The 16,600-nt window shown below is 63.6% G+C and overlaps 3 protein-coding genes across 8 annotated transcripts; 2 read left to right on the top strand and 1 right to left on the bottom strand.

The window, feature by feature from the left end:
* The first annotated feature begins 104 nt into the window (after positions 1-104).
* CORO1B (coronin 1B) lies at positions 105-5,545 on the top strand. Of its 2 annotated transcripts, none has more exons than XM_054068839.1 (11): positions 105-162; positions 1,135-1,337; positions 1,431-1,553; positions 1,641-1,770; positions 2,272-2,453; positions 2,985-3,104; positions 3,181-3,285; positions 3,355-3,500; positions 3,576-3,633; positions 4,393-4,698; positions 5,367-5,545. In XM_054068839.1, exons 2-11 carry the CDS (start codon positions 1,137-1,139, stop codon positions 5,490-5,492), a joined length of 1,497 nt encoding a protein of 498 aa, XP_053924814.1. In that variant the 5' UTR covers positions 105-162; positions 1,135-1,136; the 3' UTR covers positions 5,493-5,545. The 2 variants fall into 2 exon arrangements, with proteins under 2 accessions (XP_053924814.1, XP_053924815.1); XM_054068840.1 differs by having other exon boundaries at positions 4,393-4,662; positions 5,367-5,544.
* A 1,308-nt stretch (positions 5,546-6,853) lies between these two features.
* PTPRCAP (protein tyrosine phosphatase receptor type C associated protein) lies at positions 6,854-8,559 on the top strand. Its single transcript, XM_054068516.1, has 2 exons — positions 6,854-6,961; positions 7,712-8,559. Exons 1-2 carry the CDS (start codon positions 6,959-6,961, stop codon positions 8,450-8,452), a joined length of 744 nt encoding a protein of 247 aa, XP_053924491.1. The 5' UTR covers positions 6,854-6,958; the 3' UTR covers positions 8,453-8,559.
* A 558-nt stretch (positions 8,560-9,117) lies between these two features.
* Positions 9,118-14,907, bottom strand: RPS6KB2 (ribosomal protein S6 kinase B2). Of its 5 annotated transcripts, none has more exons than XM_054068403.1 (15): positions 14,786-14,907; positions 13,185-13,219; positions 12,992-13,112; positions 12,844-12,912; positions 12,634-12,781; positions 12,152-12,209; positions 11,973-12,073; positions 11,807-11,897; positions 11,632-11,722; positions 11,400-11,507; positions 10,557-10,619; positions 10,404-10,481; positions 10,205-10,312; positions 9,977-10,089; positions 9,118-9,304 (listed from the first exon to the last, which is right to left on the bottom strand). In XM_054068403.1, the coding sequence occupies exons 1-15, from the start codon at positions 14,855-14,857 to the stop codon at positions 9,133-9,135; spliced, it is 1,428 nt and encodes a 475-aa protein (XP_053924378.1). In that variant the 5' UTR covers positions 14,858-14,907; the 3' UTR covers positions 9,118-9,132. The 5 variants fall into 5 exon arrangements, 4 of the variants coding, with proteins under 4 accessions (XP_053924378.1, XP_053924380.1, XP_053924376.1 ...); XM_054068405.1 differs by lacking the exon at positions 14,786-14,907 and adding an exon at positions 14,423-14,522; XM_054068401.1 differs by lacking the exon at positions 14,786-14,907 and having other exon boundaries at positions 13,185-13,562.
* Positions 14,908-16,600: the final 1,693 nt, after the last annotated feature.

Raw genomic sequence — 16,600 nt, 5'->3', positions numbered from 1 at the left:
ACCTTGGGGACAGCGCTGTGGCCACGGGGACCCCTTGGGGGACGGGCCCCCGCTCCCAGGGTGCCCCGGCGCACCCCCCACCCCCCCCCGCCCCGGCTGTCCCCCCGTGTGCGGCGCAGGCGCGGGGCGGGGCGGCGCCATCACTTCCTGCCCCCCCGGCCGGTGAGTGAGGGCGAGCGGGGGCTGCCGGGCCTGGCCTGGGGTACCCCGGCCCAGCCCCGGCCCACAGCGGCCCACATCCTCTTCCCCAGGAGTCAGCCCTGTCCCCATCCTCAGCCCTGTCCCCATCCCTGTCCGCATCCTCATCCTCATCCTAGTCCCATCCCTGTTCCCATGCCTGTCCTCATCCCAGTCCCGATCTCTGTCCCCCAAGGTTTCCCCCCATCCTCTTCCCCAGGGGTCACCCCTGTCCCCATTCCTGACCCCTTACCCAGCAGGGTTATCCCTGTTCCCGGTCCCCATCTCTACCTCCCAAGGTCCTCCCCATCTCCTCCACAAGGGTCACCCCATCCTCACCCTCATCCCAGTCCCCATCCTTGTCCCCAGCCCTGTTCCCCAAAGTCCCCCCATCCTTCTACCCAGGAGTCATTTCTGTCCCCATACTCATCCCTGTCCCTGTCACCATTCCTGTCCCCCAACGTCCTCCGCAGAGCACTATCGCTGTCCCAGTCCCTGTCCCTATCCTGGTCTCCCAAGGTCCCCCCCATCCTCCTCTCTAGGGGGTCATTCATGTCCTCGTCCCTATCCCTGTCGCCTTACCCAGCAGGGTCATCCTTGTCCCCGTTCCGTGTTCCCATCCGTGTCCTCATCCCTGCCCTCCTTGTCCCCTGCCCCTACCTGGCTGTCCCTGCCCTCCTTTCGATCCCCATCCCTCTACCCAAGAGGACACTCCTTGTCCCCATCCCAACCTCTGGAAGGGCCACCCATGGCCCCATCCCAGCAGGGACACTCTCTGTCCCCCCAACCCGCCGCCGTGGGGCAGGGCAGGGAGGGGTTGCTTTTCCTGGTGGGCACAGGAGGAGCCAAGCCACTCTTTCCCTGGGGTGGGGGACAGGGTCAATGTCACCCCCACCTAGCAAGGAGCAAGGGGACCCTGATCTGGGGGTGCTGACACCATCCTGGGGGGCGCCCCAGCCATGTCGTTCCGGAAGGTGGTACGGCAGAGCAAATTCCGGCACGTGTTTGGGCAGCCGGTGAAGACGGAGCAGTGCTACGATGACATCCGTGTCTCCCGTGTCACTTGGGACAGCACCTTCTGCGCTGTCAACCCTTCCTTCGTCGCCATCATCGTTGAGGCCAGCGGTGGCGGCGCCTTCCTCGTCCTCCCGTTGCACAAGGTGCCACCAGCGGTGATTCCAAGATGCTGGAATGAGGATCTGGGATGTCCGCGCTGATGGATGACCCCGTCCTCGTGTCCCCTTTGTCCCCAGACTGGGCGCATTGACAAGTCGTACCCGACGGTGTGCGGACACACAGGCCCTGTTCTCGACATCGAGTGGTGTCCGCACAATGACCATGTCATCGCCAGCGGCTCTGAGGACTGCACCGTCATGGTGAGGAGGTGCCAGGGGGCTCAGGGAGGGTCAGGGGTGCAATTGGAGGTCCCCCTGGCTTTGCCCACCACCTCTTCTGCCCACCAGGTCTGGCAGATCCCGGAGAATGGGCTGAGCCAGCCGCTGACAGAGCCGGTGGTGGTGTTGGAAGGGCACTCGAAGCGCGTGGGCATCATTGCCTGGCACCCAACCGCCCACAATGTCCTGCTCAGCGCTGGTACGGGGTGGGACCACCCATGGATGGGGTTGGTGTGGGGCTCAGATGACCACGGAGATGATCCGAGGGCTGGAGAACCTCCTGTACAAGTTGAGAGTTGGAGTTGCTCAGCCTGGAGAAGAGAAGGCTCCAAGGAGAACTTAGAGCAGCTTCCAGGACCGAAAGGGACTCCAAGAAAGCTGAGAAGGGGCTTTTGAGCAGGGAGAGCAGGGCTAGGATGAGGGGAAGGGTTTGGAGCTGAAAGAGGGGAAAGTGAGATGAGATCTGGGGAAGAAATTCTTGGGAAGAAATTCTTCACGAAGAGGGTGGAGAGGCCCTGGCCCAGGTTGCCCAGAGCAGTGGTGGCTGCCCCATCCCTGGAGGTGTTGAAGGCCAGGTTGGATGGGGCTTGGAGCCCCTGATCCAGTGGGAGGTGTCCCTGGTGTTGGAACTGGATGGGCTTTGAGGTTATTTCCAACCCAACCCATTCCATGATTGGCTGATGTCCCTGCTCCCATCCAGGCTGTGACAATGTGGTGCTGATCTGGAACGTGGGGACGGCAGAGGAGCTGTACCGCCTGGATGGGCTGCACCCCGACCTCATCTATAGCGTCAGCTGGAGCCGCGACGGCTCCCGCTTCTGCACCGCATGCAAGGACAAGAGCATCCGCATCATCGACCCCCGACGTGGCACCGTGGTGGCCGTGAGTCCCCCGGCTGTCCTCACACCCTGCCCATGTCCCCAGGGCTCCATCCTGCCCTGTTCCTCAGGGAAGATCTACCAGCATTGTCCCCAATGCTCCCTGCTGTCCCACCACCCTTGGGTGTCCCTGTCCCATGAGTGTCCCTGTCCCCTGCTCCCTCTGCCACCCTGGGGTGCTGAGATGGTGGTGCTGACTCCCTGTCCCTTGGGAGTCCCTGTCCTATGGGTGTCCCTGTTCCATGAATGTCCCTGTCCCCTGCTCCCTATGCCACCCTGGGGTGCTGGAATGGTGCTGCTGTCCCCCTGTCCCTTGAGTGTCCCTGTCCCCTGCTCCCTGTGCCACTCTGAGGTGCTGGGACACTGCTGTTGTCTCCCTGTCCCTTGGGTGTCCCTGTACCTTGGGAGTCCCTGTCCCATGGGTGTCCCTGTCCCTTGCTCCCTGTGCCAGCCTGGGGTGCTGATGCCTCATCCCTTGGGTGTCTGTGTCCCCAGCGTGCAGGGACAGCACTGCTGACCTCTGTCCCCTTCTCAGGAGAAGGAGCGGGCCCATGAGGGTGCGCGGCCCATGAGGGCCATCTTCTTGGCTGATGGCAAGATCTTCACCACTGGCTTCAGCCGCATGAGCGAGCGGCAGCTGGCACTGTGGGACCCGGTGAGGGGGGCTCCAGGGGTCCCATGGGACCACATTGGGGTGCCCCACGGCACTGACCCCATGTCCTGCCCCCCAGGAGAACCTGGAGGAACCCATGGGACTGCAGGAGCTGGACTCCAGCAACGGGACTCTGCTCCCCTTCTACGACCCCGACACCAACGTGGTCTATGTCTGCGGGAAGGTATGGCCCCACCGTGTCCCCTCTGTCCCCCTCGCCCACTTGAGGATCTCTCTAATGCCGTGTCCTCAGGGTGACTCAAGCATCCGGTACTTTGAGATAACGGAGGAGCCCCCCTACATCCACTTCCTCAACACCTTCACCAGCAAGGAGCCCCAACGGGGCATGGGTTGGATGCCCAAGCGCGGGCTGGACGTCAGCAAGTGCGAGATCGCCAGGTGGGCGTGGGGACAGCGAGGGGGTCCTCATTTCCCTCAGTCCCCCCCATGATCCCCTTTACCTTCCCCCGGCAGGTTCTACAAGCTGCACGAGCGCAAGTGTGAGCCCATCATCATGACGGTGCCAAGGAAGGTCCGTGGGGGCTGTTTGGGGTCTTTGGGCAGGGGGAGGTGGCAGGGTGGGGGTCCCCGTGGGGGCTGTGTACTGGGGTCCTTGAGCAGGAGATGATGGCAGGGTGGGGGTCCCATCGAGGTTGCTCAGGGTGTCTGGATGGGGGTCCCCAGTCAGGGTGGCTGGGGAGTGGTCCCCAGGTGCACTGGTCAGGGTTCCTGGGCAGGAGATGGAGCCTGGGTGGGGGTCCCAGTTGGGTCTGTAATGGGTGCCTGGCTGGGGGTCCCTATGGGTCTGAGTGAGGTCCCACCCCCTCAATGGTGTCCCTGCAGTCTCAGGGAGGTCCCAGTTGGGTCTGTGATGAGTGACTGGGAAGAGCTCCCCATGGGGCTGTGGGGGGTACCGGTTGGGTCTGTAATGGGTGCCTGGCTGGGGGACCCCATGGGTCTGGGGGGGGGTCCCTGTGGGGTCTGTTTGAGGTCTTTGGGCAGGAGGTGGTGTCTGGGTGAGGGTCCCAGTTGAATGTGTGATGGGTTACTGGGAGGGGGTCCCAATATGTTCTGTGGGGGGTTCCCAGTTGGGTGTGTGATGGGTTACTGGGAGGGGGTCCCCATGGGGCTGTGGGGGGTCCTTGGGCAGCAGATGGAGCCTGGGTGGGGGTCCCAGTGGGGTCTGTGATGGGTGCCTGGCTGGGGGTCCCCATGGCTCTGTGTGGGGATCCCTGGGGTCCGTGTGGGGTCCCCACTGTGGTTCCCAGCCCCCACGATGTTGTCCCTGCAGTCGGACCTGTTCCAGGACGACCTGTACCCCGACACGGCGGGGACGCAGGCGGCGCTAGCGGCAGACGAATGGGTGGCGGGGCGCACGGCGGGGCCCGTGCTGGTGTCCCTGCGCCTCGCCTACGTCCCCAGCAAGCAGCGCGACCCCAAGGGGGGACGACGCAGCCTCCTGCATGACGGCGGGACCCCCGCCACCCCTGCCACTGCGCCCCCCACACCCCCCATGCCCACCCGTGCCTCCGCACCGGCACCCACTGCCCCCACGCCCACGGTATGGGGGATTGGGGGTGTTGGGGGGGTCTGTGAGGTGGGTGGAGGGGTCTGGGGGACATCTGTCGGGTCTGGGAGTGGGTGGTGGGCTCAGGTTGGGACAGTGGGTGGGAGGTCTGTGAGGTGGGGTCTGTAGGGTGGGTGGGGGTTTCTGGATGAGACAATAAGGGAGGGCTCTGGGGGTGGGACAGTGGGTGGAGGTCTCTGGGTGGCATCTACAGGGTCTTGGAGTGGGTGGGGGTCTCTGTAGGGTGGGGTTCTCTGGATGGGACAATGAGTGGGGTGTCTGTAGGGTCTGGGAGTGGGTGGGGGTCTCTGTAGGGTGGGGGTCTCTGGATGGGACAAAGGGGGAGTCTCTGGGGGTGGGAGTCTCAGGGTGAGACAATGGGTGGGGGTCTCTGGGTGGCGTCCATAGGGTATTGGAGTGGATGGGGTTCTCTGGGGGTGAGGGGTCTCTGGGGATGGGGGTCTCAGGATAGGACAGTGGCAGGGGGGGATCTCTGGGGGAGGATCCAGAGTCCCGCTGGTGGGTGAGTGGGTGTCTCAGGGGGGTCTTGGGGAGTGGGGGGCGTGCGCTAGAGTCCTGCTGACTGGGTTCCCACCACAGTGGGGGAGGGTGTCTAGGGGGAGGAGGGTCTCTTGGAGGGGTCCCTTTGGCAGCGGGGAGTCTGGGGGGTGTCCTGCTGACAGGGGTCTCTTCGGCAGGGTGGGGGCCGCCTGGAGGAGGTGCTGCAGGAGGTGGCCACGCTGCGGGCCTTGGTAGCCGAGCAGGGCCAGCGCATCGCCCGCCTGGAGGAGCAGCTCAGCCGCCTCGAGAATGGGCACGTCTAGGGCCCCCCCCAACTCAGGGACCCCCCTATCACCCCCACGGGACACCCCCCACCCGCAGGGACCCCCCAACCCCCCCCAAGCAGGGACCACCGGGGTCCCCCGAGCCATCGCCCCCCCTGGCAGCTCCTCCCTTGCCCCCATTGCCTTACTGGGTGCTGCCCCCCCCCCAAAATAATGGACCCCCTTAAACTATGGACCCCCCCAAAAATCACGAACCACTCCCATATCATGGACCAACCCCCCCCAAACTATGGAATCCCCCCCCTAAACTATGGAGACCCCTCCCCACATCATGGACCAACCCCCCCATCATGGACCAACACTCCCAAATCACGGGCCCTCCCTAAAATCATGGACGGACACCCCCATAAATCATGGACTAGCCCCCCCAAACCATGGACACCCTCCAATTCATGGACCTCCCTCAAATCATGGACCTAACCCACCAAACCATGGACCCCCCAAATCATGGACTAACTCTCCCCAAACTATAGACCCCCCAAAATCATGGTTTCCCCACCCAAACCATGGACCCCTTCCCCAAGCTATCGACCCCCACAAACCATGGACCAAGCCCCCCAAATCATGGATCCCCTCAACCATGGACACCCTGACTGTGAAATATTGCCCCGCCTATATTTTGGGGGTGCCTCCCCTGTCGTCCTCCCCCGTTAAAGTGCAGGGTCAGAAATCTCTATTTTCACTTCAAATAAAGGACTTTATAAGAAAAAAGGGGTGAAACTGAGGGGGGGGGGATTTTAGGGAGGGGGGACTGGTTGCACCCCAGTATCTGGGGGGGCAAAGTGGGGCCTCCCCAGCCTGTAGTCCTTACGTGGGGGCTCCAGTGACCCCAGTATTATGGGGGGCAAAGTGGGGCCCCCCCAGCCTGTGATCCTGATGGGGGGCTCCAATGACCCAAATATTTGGGGAGGGGGGGCTCTGGTGACCCCAGTATTGGGGGAGGGAGCAAAATGCCCCCCCCAACCTGGGGTCCTTATGGGGGGATTCTGGTGACCCCAGTATTTTGGGAAGGGGGGCTCTAGTGATCCCAGTATATGGGGAGGGGGAGGCAGTGACCCCAGTATTGGGGGGGCAAAGTGGGCCCCCCCAGCCTGTGACCTGATTGGGGGGGGGGTTCCAAGGACCCCAATCAATATTTGTGGAGGGGGGACAAAGTGGGGCCCCTCCAACCTGGGCTTCTTATGGGGGGGCTCTTGTGACCCCAGTGTTTGGGGGAGAGCCTCCAGTGACCCCAGTGTTCAGGAATGGGGGGCAAAGTGGGCCCCCCTCTGGGTTTCCTGGGTGCATTTTGGGTACGGGGGGGGGGGGTGTCACAGAGCTCCCCATCCCCCACCCGTATCGCTACATCCGCTGCGTGGGGGGCAGGAAGCGCCCAACGGGGGGGTGGGGAGGAGCCCCCCCCAGCACAGCTCGTACCCACAGCACCCGCTCCGGCTGCACCGCTCATGGTGAGCACCCCAAAACTGATGGGGGGGGGGAGGTGGGCTGGGACCTGGGGGGGCACTGAGACCATGTGGGGGGACAGGTTCTTCTCGTGCCTCAGTTTCCCCTGTGAAATGCGGCAGGGGAGGCGATTCCTTCAGATTTGCCCCCCTCAAGGTGCTGCCCCAGGGCCGGGGGGGGGGGGGGGGGGGGGGGGGGCGAGGGCAAGAACCCCCCTCCAAAGTGGGGCTGGGGGGGCAGGAGCTGAGGAGGCAGCTTTTTTGGGGGGGTAAAGGTGATAAAAGTGCAGTTGAGGGTGCATTTGGGGGGGCAGGTTGGGAAGTTATGGGGCAAATTGGGGGGCAGATTGTGAGGGTGAGGGTGGCAAGGGGGGCTAGGGGGCAAATTAGGGAGGGGGGGGAAATTGGAGGGCTGGGGGGGTGCAAATTAAGGGCTGGGACCCCAAAATGGAGGCTGTGGGTGCAGATTGTGGGGGGTGTCCCTGACCCATGGTGGGGGGGGGCTATAGGGCACAGGGTGGGTGTGCAGATCTTGGGAGGGGGTCCCAGATCCATTTGGGTCCATGGGGTGGAGCTGTGGGGGTCCCAGATCCATGGGGGGGTCCATGGGGTGGAGCTGTGGGGGTCCCAGATCCATGGGGGGGGGTCCATGGGGTGGAGCTGTGGGGGTCCCAGATCCATGGGGGGGTCCGTGGGGTGGAGCTGTGGGGTCCCAGCCCCACGGTTGGGAGGTGACGCCGCGGCCCTGGTCCACAGGCTGCTGTGTTGCGATGGTGCCCAGTGCTGGTGTTGGCCTTGGCCGGACTGGTGATGGCGGATGAGCCGGCGGGCGGTGGCAGCGACCGGACAGTGGGAGCCCTGGTGGGCCTCCTGCTCTGCTTGGCTGTGGGCTTGGCCATTGCCTGGCGCCATCTTTGCCGCCTGGCGCCGGGACGCTACCAGCCCCGTCCCTGGGGACGCCGAGCGCTGGCGAGTCTAAGGGGACGATGGCATCTCCTGAGGGGACGCGGCCAACTCGACGTGCTGGGACACGGGGACTCCAATGCATGGGGGGACACGGTGGTGGCATCACCCGGGGATGAGGAGGAAGAGTTGATGCCATGGAGCCAAGAGCGGCGGATGGAGAAGGAGGAGGAGGAGGACGGGATGGAGGAGGAGGAAGAGGAGGACGTGGTGGTGGCATCACCGGAGGACGAGGAGGAAGAGTTGATGTCATGGAGCCCAGACCAGCAGATGGAGAAGGATGGGATGGAGAAGGATGGGATGGAGAAGGATGGGATGGAGAAGGATGGGATGGAGAAGAAGGAGGATGGGATGGAGAGGAAGGTTGGGTTGGAGAAGATGAAGGATGGGATGGAGAAGAAGAAGGAGGAGGCTGAGGCTGAAGCTGGGGGTCACTCATCGGGGGGCAGTGCTGAGGTCCTGCTCAGTGACCTGCACGCCTTCTCGGGGACGGCGGTGTGGGGGGACACACGGCCACAGCTCACTGCCCTCTGAGACCCCCCCGGGGGCCACCTGAGACCCCCAACCTGATACCCCCCAATCACTCCCTGTGACACCACCTTGAGACCCTCCCGCCCAAGACTGCCCCAATAAATAACAGCTCTGCCATGTGTTACTCGAGGGGGGCGTGACCTGAAGGGGGGGATCCCCCCCAGTGCCCCCACTGTGCACCCAGTGCTCCCCCAGTTCCCACCCAGTTCCCCGCCATTGCCTCTCCCCTTCTCCCCCTGTTCCCCCCCGACCCTCTGGTTCACCCATTGCACCCCCCAGTGCCCCTTGCCCCTCACTTTCCTCCCAGTCTCCCTCTGCCCCACAGTTCTCCCCCTTGCCCTCCCAGTTCCCCCAGTGCCCCCTCCCCAGTTCAGGACCCCCATGGCATCACCAAGTCCTTTATTGGCACACATCCAGCAGCCGGGGGTGGGTCCTAACCCTCCCCCCCATTGCCCCCCTCCCCGGGCTGCCCTTGCTCCCCCAAACCCAGCTCCTCCGGGGAGGGGGGGGCAGCACAAGCAGCAGCATTTTACCCCCTCCATCATGGGGGGCACCAGATGTCCCCCGCACTCCATGGAGGCCCCCCCACACCCCATGGGAGGCACCAGGTGTCCCCCCCCCAACTCCATGGGGGCCCCTCCACACCCCACGGGGGGCACCAGGTGTGTTCGCCCCCCAAATCCTTACCTGGGCACCCTCCCCCGCCCCCCCTTTTGCTTTTTGCCCCCCCCCGAGGTTTTGATGGGCAGGGGGGCCGTGCTGTCGGGTGGGGGGGGGACGCTGCCCCCCAATTCCATTGGCTCCGCCGTCACCCCTCCTGGCTTGAACGGCTCAAAGGGGGAGAACTTCACGGGGCTGCGGAAAGGGGGGGGCACATGGGGTTCTCAAGGCCTCCCCCATCCTCCCTGCCCCCCTCCTTGGTCCCCAAGTCCCCCCAAATCTTTCCTGTTCCCTCCCGTCCCAGACCCTCTTCTCTCCTTGCTGCCCCCATACTAAGCCCTCACCCCGGCTCCCCCCATCCTCCCAGCTCCCCCCATCCTCCCAGCTCCCCCCATCCTCCCAGCTCCCCCCCATTGTCCCCCAGCACCCCCTATCCTCCCAGCTCCCCCCATCCTCCCTGCTCCCCCCCATTGTCCCCCAGCACCCCCCATCCTCCCAGCTCCCCCCATCCTCCCAGCCCTCTCCCATAGTTCCCAAGCCCCCCCCTCATCACTCCCCCATGGTCCCCAAGACCCCCTATCCTCCTTGTTCCCCCCCCAACTCCCCCCCCGCCATGGTCCTAGGTCCTTTTCCCCCCACCCAAAGCCCCCCCAGCCTCTGCTCCGCTGCTGCCCCCCATTCCCTCTTTTCTGCCCTCCCCCTCTCCCCAGGTCCCCCCATCAACCCTTATGATCCGCAAGAACTCCCCCATCCTCCTTGTTCCCCCCCAACTCCCCCCTCCATGCTCCCAGCTCTTCTTCCCCCCACTCCAAAGCCCCCCCAGCCTCTGCTCTGCTGCTGCCCCCCTCCTTTCTGCCCCCCCAGTACCTGACGGGGGTGCGGGGGCTGCTGTTGAGGCGGCGGGGGGAGCGCACCTTGGGTTGGAAGGAGAACCCCTCCTTGATGCTCTCCAGCACCGAAGGGGCCACGTAGGTGAAACCCTGCGAGCAAGCCAGGGCGGAGGGGGGGTGTCAGGGATTCTGGGTGCCCCCCTCTTTGCAGTTTGGGGGGGGCCCATAATCACCACCGCCCCCCCCCCCAAAAAAAACTCAATACCAGGAAGGCTTGATTGGCACTTTCGCTGATGGCAGCGTCGTCGGGGCTGTCGACTGGCGTCTGGCGGGTGAAGCGGGTGTCAAACTGGCTCACGTCCTCCTCCGACTGCTGCGGGAGGGTCAGGGGGGGTGGTGGGTGCTTCTCGAGGGGTCCCCCAACACCCATTTGTCCCCCCCCTCCCCCCCTCCCAAAGCCATACCAGGCAGGGTTTGAAGGGAGGGTCCAGCCTGCGGGCCAGAAGGTCCTCCCAGTTGATGTGTCGGAAGAAGGGTTGTTTCTACAGGCATTTTGGGGGGGACACGTTGGGGGGGTCCAGCTGGAATCCACCCCCCCTGCCCACCCCTGCCTGTACCTGCACATCGGCCGCGTCGCCTGGGCCTCCCCCGACCCGCTGGCTGGGGTTTCTCTTGAGGAACTGGAAGAGAAAACGGGATGGAGAGGAGATCCTGGAGGACAGGGAGCTCGGATTTAGTCTGGAGAACCATGGGCTGGGTGTGAAGGGACCTCAAAGCCCATCCAGTTCCACCACTTGCCATGGGCAGGGACACCTCCCACTGGATCAGGGGCGCCAAGCCTCATCCAACCTGGACTTGAACACCTCCAGGGATGGGGCAGCCACCGCTGCTCTGGACGTTGCTCAAAGCCTCATCCAACTTGACCTTCAGCACCCCTAGGGAAGAAGTCCTTGACTTCTCTGGGCAATCAGGGCCTCCCCACCCTCACAGGAAAACACTTCTTCCTAAGATCTCATCTCAATCTCCCCTCTTTCAGCTCAAAGAATGCTGAGAGGAGACCTCATTGCTCTCTGAAAGGAGGTTGTGGTGAGGTGGGTTCTGGTCTCTCTTCCCAAGTAACAAGAGATAGGACAAGAGGAGATGGCCTCAAGTTGCAACCAGGAGAGGTTTAGATTGGAGATTAGAAACAATTTCTTTACCGAAAGAGTGGGCGTTAGGAGAAATCTCTTAATCAAAAGGGTTGTCAAGCACTGGCAGGGGCTGCCCAGGGCAGTGGTGGAGTCTCCATCCCTCGAGGGGTTCAAAACCATGTGGTCACGGCACTTTGAGCCATGGTTTAGCAGGCACGGTGGGGTTGGGCTGACAGTTGGACTGGATGAGCTTAGAGGGCTTTTCCAACCTCAGTGATTCCATGATCTTTTCGGTAGGACCTCCATAAACAAGCAAGGGTGTGGTGGTACCTTCTTGAGCAGGTCCCGTGCATCAGGCGTCAGGTACGGTGGCAGTACCAGTTTGCCCTTGAGGATCTTGTCAATCGTCTTCTTGCGGTTCTCAGCAGTGAAAGGGGGCTGCGAGAGGCACCACCGGGTGGTGAGGAAGAGCCAGGTGGGCAAGGAAGGCTCGACATCACCCCACCAGGGACCTCCCCACCCACAACCTCGCAGGGAAGGAAAGAGCAGGAGTGGGACTTGCCGATCCTGTGAGCATGTCATACATCAGGGCGCCCAGGCTCCACCAATCCACTGCCCGGTTGTGTCCGCTGCGCACTAGGATCTCCGGAGCCCTTAGAGGAGCATGAAGGGGGTTCCTTGAGAAAATTAGGTCCAGGAAAGGTCCCCAAGTCCCCCCCAAGCTACACATGCCTTACATGTACTCGATGGTGCCACAGAAGGTGTGGGTGACAGCCCCATCGTGGATGGACTCCTTGCAGAGCCCGAAGTCTGTCAGCTTGATGTGGCCTGAGGGAGATGGACAGGGAGTCCATATCATGATTGGGGACCTTCCCTGCATCCCCCAAACCCCTCCCATCTCACCTTGGCTGTTGAGCATGATGTTCTCTGGCTTGAGGTCACGGTAGATGATGCCGTGGGAATGCAGGTGGCCAAGTGCCAGCGTGATCTCGCTCAGGTAGAAACTGGGGGGAGGCTGTCAGTGGTGTTGGGGTCCCAGCAGCCCCCCCAACACCTCCCCATGGTCCCCTCCCTATCCCTACCAGGCGGTGTCCTCCAGGAAGATGCCTTCCCGCTCCAGCTGCATGAAGAGCTCTCCACCTGCAAAAAAGAAACACCATGTGGGACCTGGAGAAGTCCTGGCTGCCCCATCCCTGGAGTTGTTCAAGGTCAGGTTGGATGGGGCTTGGAGCAACCTGATCCAGTGGGAGGTGTCCCTGCCCATGGCAGGGTGTGGAACTGGATGACGTTGAAGGTCCCTTCCCACCCAAACCTTTCCATGATTCTACGATTAGATGTAAGGAAGAATTCCACACGATGAGGGTAAGGAGGCTGCTCAGGGAAGTCACGGATGCCTCATCCCTGGAGGTGTTGAAGGCCAGGTTGGATGGGGCTTGGAGCCCCTGATCCAGTGGGAGGAGTTGGAACTGGATGGGCTTTGAGGTCCCTTCCAACCCAACCCATTCCATGATTCTATGACCCCCCCTAAGCCCCTCCTGGGCCCCCCAGGCCGCCCCATCCCTACCGCTGAGGCACTCCAGGATGAGGTAGAGCTTGCCACCCGTCTGGAAGGCGTAGATGAGGTCAACAATGAAGGGGTGCTTGACAGCCTCCAGGATGTTCCTCTCGGCGCGGGTGTGTGCTGTGTCCTTGGCATTGCAGGCGATCTTGGCCTGGGGGGGAGGTGGTGAGCGGGGGCTCCCCGGAGGGGGCAGGGGGGCCGGGACGGCGCTACCTTCTTCAGGACCTTCATGGCGAAGATCTTCCCCGTGTTGGTGCCCTGCACTTTGCGGACCTGGAACACCTGGAAGGACAGGAGAGGGTAGTTGGGGACAACATGGGATGCCTCCCAAGTCACCCCCACAACCTTCCGTGGCCCCCACCTTGCCGTAGCCACCCTTGCCCAGGACACGGAGGAGCTCGAAGCAGTGGGGCCCAATGTTCTCAGGGCCATTGTTGACGCTGCTCTCTGAGATCTCGATCTCCTCGTAGTGTCCCACCGGCCTGTTGGGGGGACAGGGGCTGAGCGGGGATGGACCCCCCTACCTGCCCCCCACCCTCCTGCTCCCCACTTACTCCAGGCCGTTCCCCCGGGGCTCCATCTCCATCTCCTGCGGGACGGAACCCACCATCATTGGGGAGCAGGGGACAAGGTGGACAGGGTGACCCAGGTGGGCAGGGGACCCTGGGCAGGGATCCAGGGACCACAAGGAGGGTCTGGGATCCACAGTGGGCAAGGGACACCCAGGGCGGGCTGGGGACACCCAACGCAGGGACCCAGGGTGGGCTGGGGACACCCAGGGTGGGCTGGGGACACAGGGAGGGGACTCAGGGCAGGGTGCTTTGGGGGGGACACGGGACATGGCAGGAGGGGACCCATGGCAGGAGGGTGCTCGGGGACACAGCACCCATGGCAGGAGGGTGCTTGGGGACACAGGACCTGCCCACCCTCCCGGTCCCCGCCGCCCCGTGTCCCCTCCCCGCGGCTGCACCGGCGGCCCCCGGGCTGCTGTCCCTGCCCTCGCTGCCCCCGCCCCACCGGCTCCCGGGGTCTCCGTCCCGGCCACCTCGGGCCACCTCGGGCCACGCTCCCCCCGTCCCCATCCCCGGTGTGCCCCGCCCCCAGCCGGTACCGGTGCCCCCATCCCGGTCCCTCCATCCCCCGGTACTGGTGCGCCCCGTCTCAGTCGCTCCATCCCCCGGTATCGATGTCCTGTGTCCCCAGTCAGTACCAGTCCCGCTCCCCCGGTCCCCAGCAGCTCCCGTGTCCCGGTCCCCGTCTCTCCAGCCCTGGTGCTCCCGCCCCGGTCCCGGTGCCGCTGCCTTTCCCCGCCTCTTTCCGCATCCCGGTCCCCAGCCGCTCCCAACGTCCCCATCCCCGTCCCCAGCCGGTCCCGGCGTCCCATCCCAGTCCTCCCTTTCCCCAGTACCGGTGTCCCTTGTCCCCAGCCAGTCCCTCCATCCCCCCGTACCGGTGTTCCTTGTCCCCAGCCAGTCCCTCCATCCCCCAGTACCGGTGTCCCTTGTCCCCAGCCGCTCCCGGTGCCACTCCCCGTCCCCGGCCGGTCCCGGTGTCCCTGCTTCAGTCTTCCCTTCTCCCAGTACCGGTGCCCCCCGTCCCAGTCGCTCCATCCCCCAGTACTTGTGTCCCCGGCCGGTCCCGGTGGCCCCATCCCAGTCCCTCCATCCACCCACCAGTACCGATGTCCCCCGTCCCCAGCCGGTCCCGGTGCCCCCGTCCCAGTTGCTCCATCCCTACCCCCGGTGCCTCCCGTTCCCAGCCGGTCGCTAGTACCCGGTCCCCTGGTCCCCACCTGCTCCCGGTGTCCCGGTCCCTGTCGCTCCATGCCCCAGTACCGGTGTCCCCGTCCCCAGCCGTTCCCGGTTCTCGTGTTCCCATCCCCAGCCGCTCCCGGTGTCCCCGTCCCCGGTGTCCCCGTCTCCAGCCGCTCCCGGTGTCCCCGTGCCCGGTGTCCCCGTCTCCAGCCGCTCCCGGTGTCCCCCGTCCCCAGCCGGTGTCGCTCCCCTCGCTCTGGCTCACGGCGCCCAACTGGGGCTCGTCTCCGTCCCAGCTACCGCATTCCACGCTCTCCCACCCCCGTTCCCCCCGTTCCCCGCTGTTCCCGGTCCCTGCTGCCCCGTTCCCAGCCGGTGCCGCTCGCCCCGCCCCGGCTCACGGCGCCGAGCTCGGGTTCGTCCCCATCGCTGCCCTCCTCGGTCTCCAGGTCGATGTCGAACACCCCCGCCATGACGGCACCGCCCCGGGACCCCGGCGGGATCCGCCCCGTCCCGGAGCCCCGCCCCCTCCCGCTGGACACGCCCCCACGCGGCCCGGGGGGGGCTCCCCGTCGCGGGGCACGCCGGGAATTGTAGTCCTTTCGCCGCAGGGCACGCCCGGAGATACAATTACATTATAGGGATTCCCTGCCGCGCAGCATGCCGGGAGTTGTAGTCCTTCCGCCGCAGGGCATGCCGGGAGAAATAGTGGTAGTACGAGGGGGGGGGGTGTCTGCCGCGCGGCATGCCGGGAGTTGTAATCCTCCCGCCGCGGGGCATGCCAGGAGTTGTAGTCCTGCGAGCGGTGGGAAGCGTGGGGGTCCTGGGGTCGAGCGAGGGGGACGCGTGGAGAACACGACAGAGCCAGGCTGGCCTCCCACAGCCTTTAATGGGGATCCCCCGCATGGACCTGCCCCTCTGCGGAGCCGTGACGTCACGGGAGAGGAGGGGCGGTGCTAGAAGACACGGGGACCCCCTGGGTTGGGTGGCACTGGTGTTACTGGGAACTGGGCGGGGGAGGGCTCTATAGGGTCTGTGCATTAATATAGGGTGTGGAGCTCTAGAGGAGCTGTGCATTAACATAGGGTGTCGGCCTCTATGGGGGTTGTGCATTTCTGTGGGGCGTGGGGCTCTATAGGGGCTGCGCATTAATATAGGGTGTGGGGGTCTATAGGGGCTGTGCATCAATGCAGGGCTCTATAGGGGCTGTGCTTTACTGTAGGGCGTGGGGTTCTATAGGGTTTTTGCATGGCTGTGGGGCTCTATAGGGACTGTGCTTTACTGTAGGGTGTCAGCCTCTATAGGGGCTGGTCATCACTGGGGTGTAGGACTCTATAGAGGTTGTGCATTGCTGTGGGGCATGGGGCTCTATAGGGGCTGTGCATTAATACAGGGTGTGGGGCTCTATAGGGGCTGTGCATCGCTGTGGGGCTCTATAAGGACTGTGCTTTAGTGTAGGGTGTTGGCCTCTATAGGGACTGTGTATTAATGTGGAGTGTAGGACTATACGGGTTGTGCATTGCTGTAGGGCATGGGACTCTATAGGGGCTGTGCACTACTGCAGGGTGTGGGGCTCTATAGAGTCTGTGCTTTACTGTAGGGCATGGGGCTCTATAGGGGCTGGTTTGTTCTTGCAGGGCGTGGGGCTCTACAGGAGCTGGTTTGTTCATGCAGGGCGTGGGGCTCTATAGGGTCTGGTTTGTTCTTGCAGGGCGTGGGGCTCTATAGGGGCTGGTTTGTTCATGCAGGGCGTGGAGCTCTATAGGGTCTGGTTTGTTCATGCAGGGCGTGGGACTCTATAGGGGCTGGTTTGTTCTTTTAGGATCTTCCCAGCGCCCCCCTTTAGCACTGGGGTTCCCAGCACTGCTCTCTTCCTAGTTGCTCTGCCCCCATAGCAAGTTCTGGGGGCTCCTTTGTTATTGTAGGGTCTTTGATTGTTATTGCAGGGTCTCCCCTCTCTGGTTTGTTATTGCAGGAACTCTGGTTTGTTATTGTGGGGTCTCTTTCCCACTCTGGTTTGTTATTGTAGGGTCTCCCCACGCTGTTTGTTATTGCGAGGTCCCTGGTTTTGTTATTGTAGGGTCTCTCTGTGCCAGTTTGTTATTGTAGAGTCTCTGGTTTGTTATTATAGGGTCTCCCCACGCTGTTTGATATTGTGAGGTCCCTGGTTTGTTATTGTAGGGTCTCCCCTCTCCAGTTTGTTATTGCGGGCTCTC

This window comes from Cuculus canorus, chromosome 5, assembly GCF_017976375.1.
Source record: "Cuculus canorus isolate bCucCan1 chromosome 5, bCucCan1.pri, whole genome shotgun sequence".
NCBI classification, from domain to species: Eukaryota; Metazoa; Chordata; class Aves; order Cuculiformes; family Cuculidae; genus Cuculus; species Cuculus canorus.
Note: the sequence above shows the minus strand (reverse complement) of the source record. Positions and strands in the feature narration are given on the sequence as shown.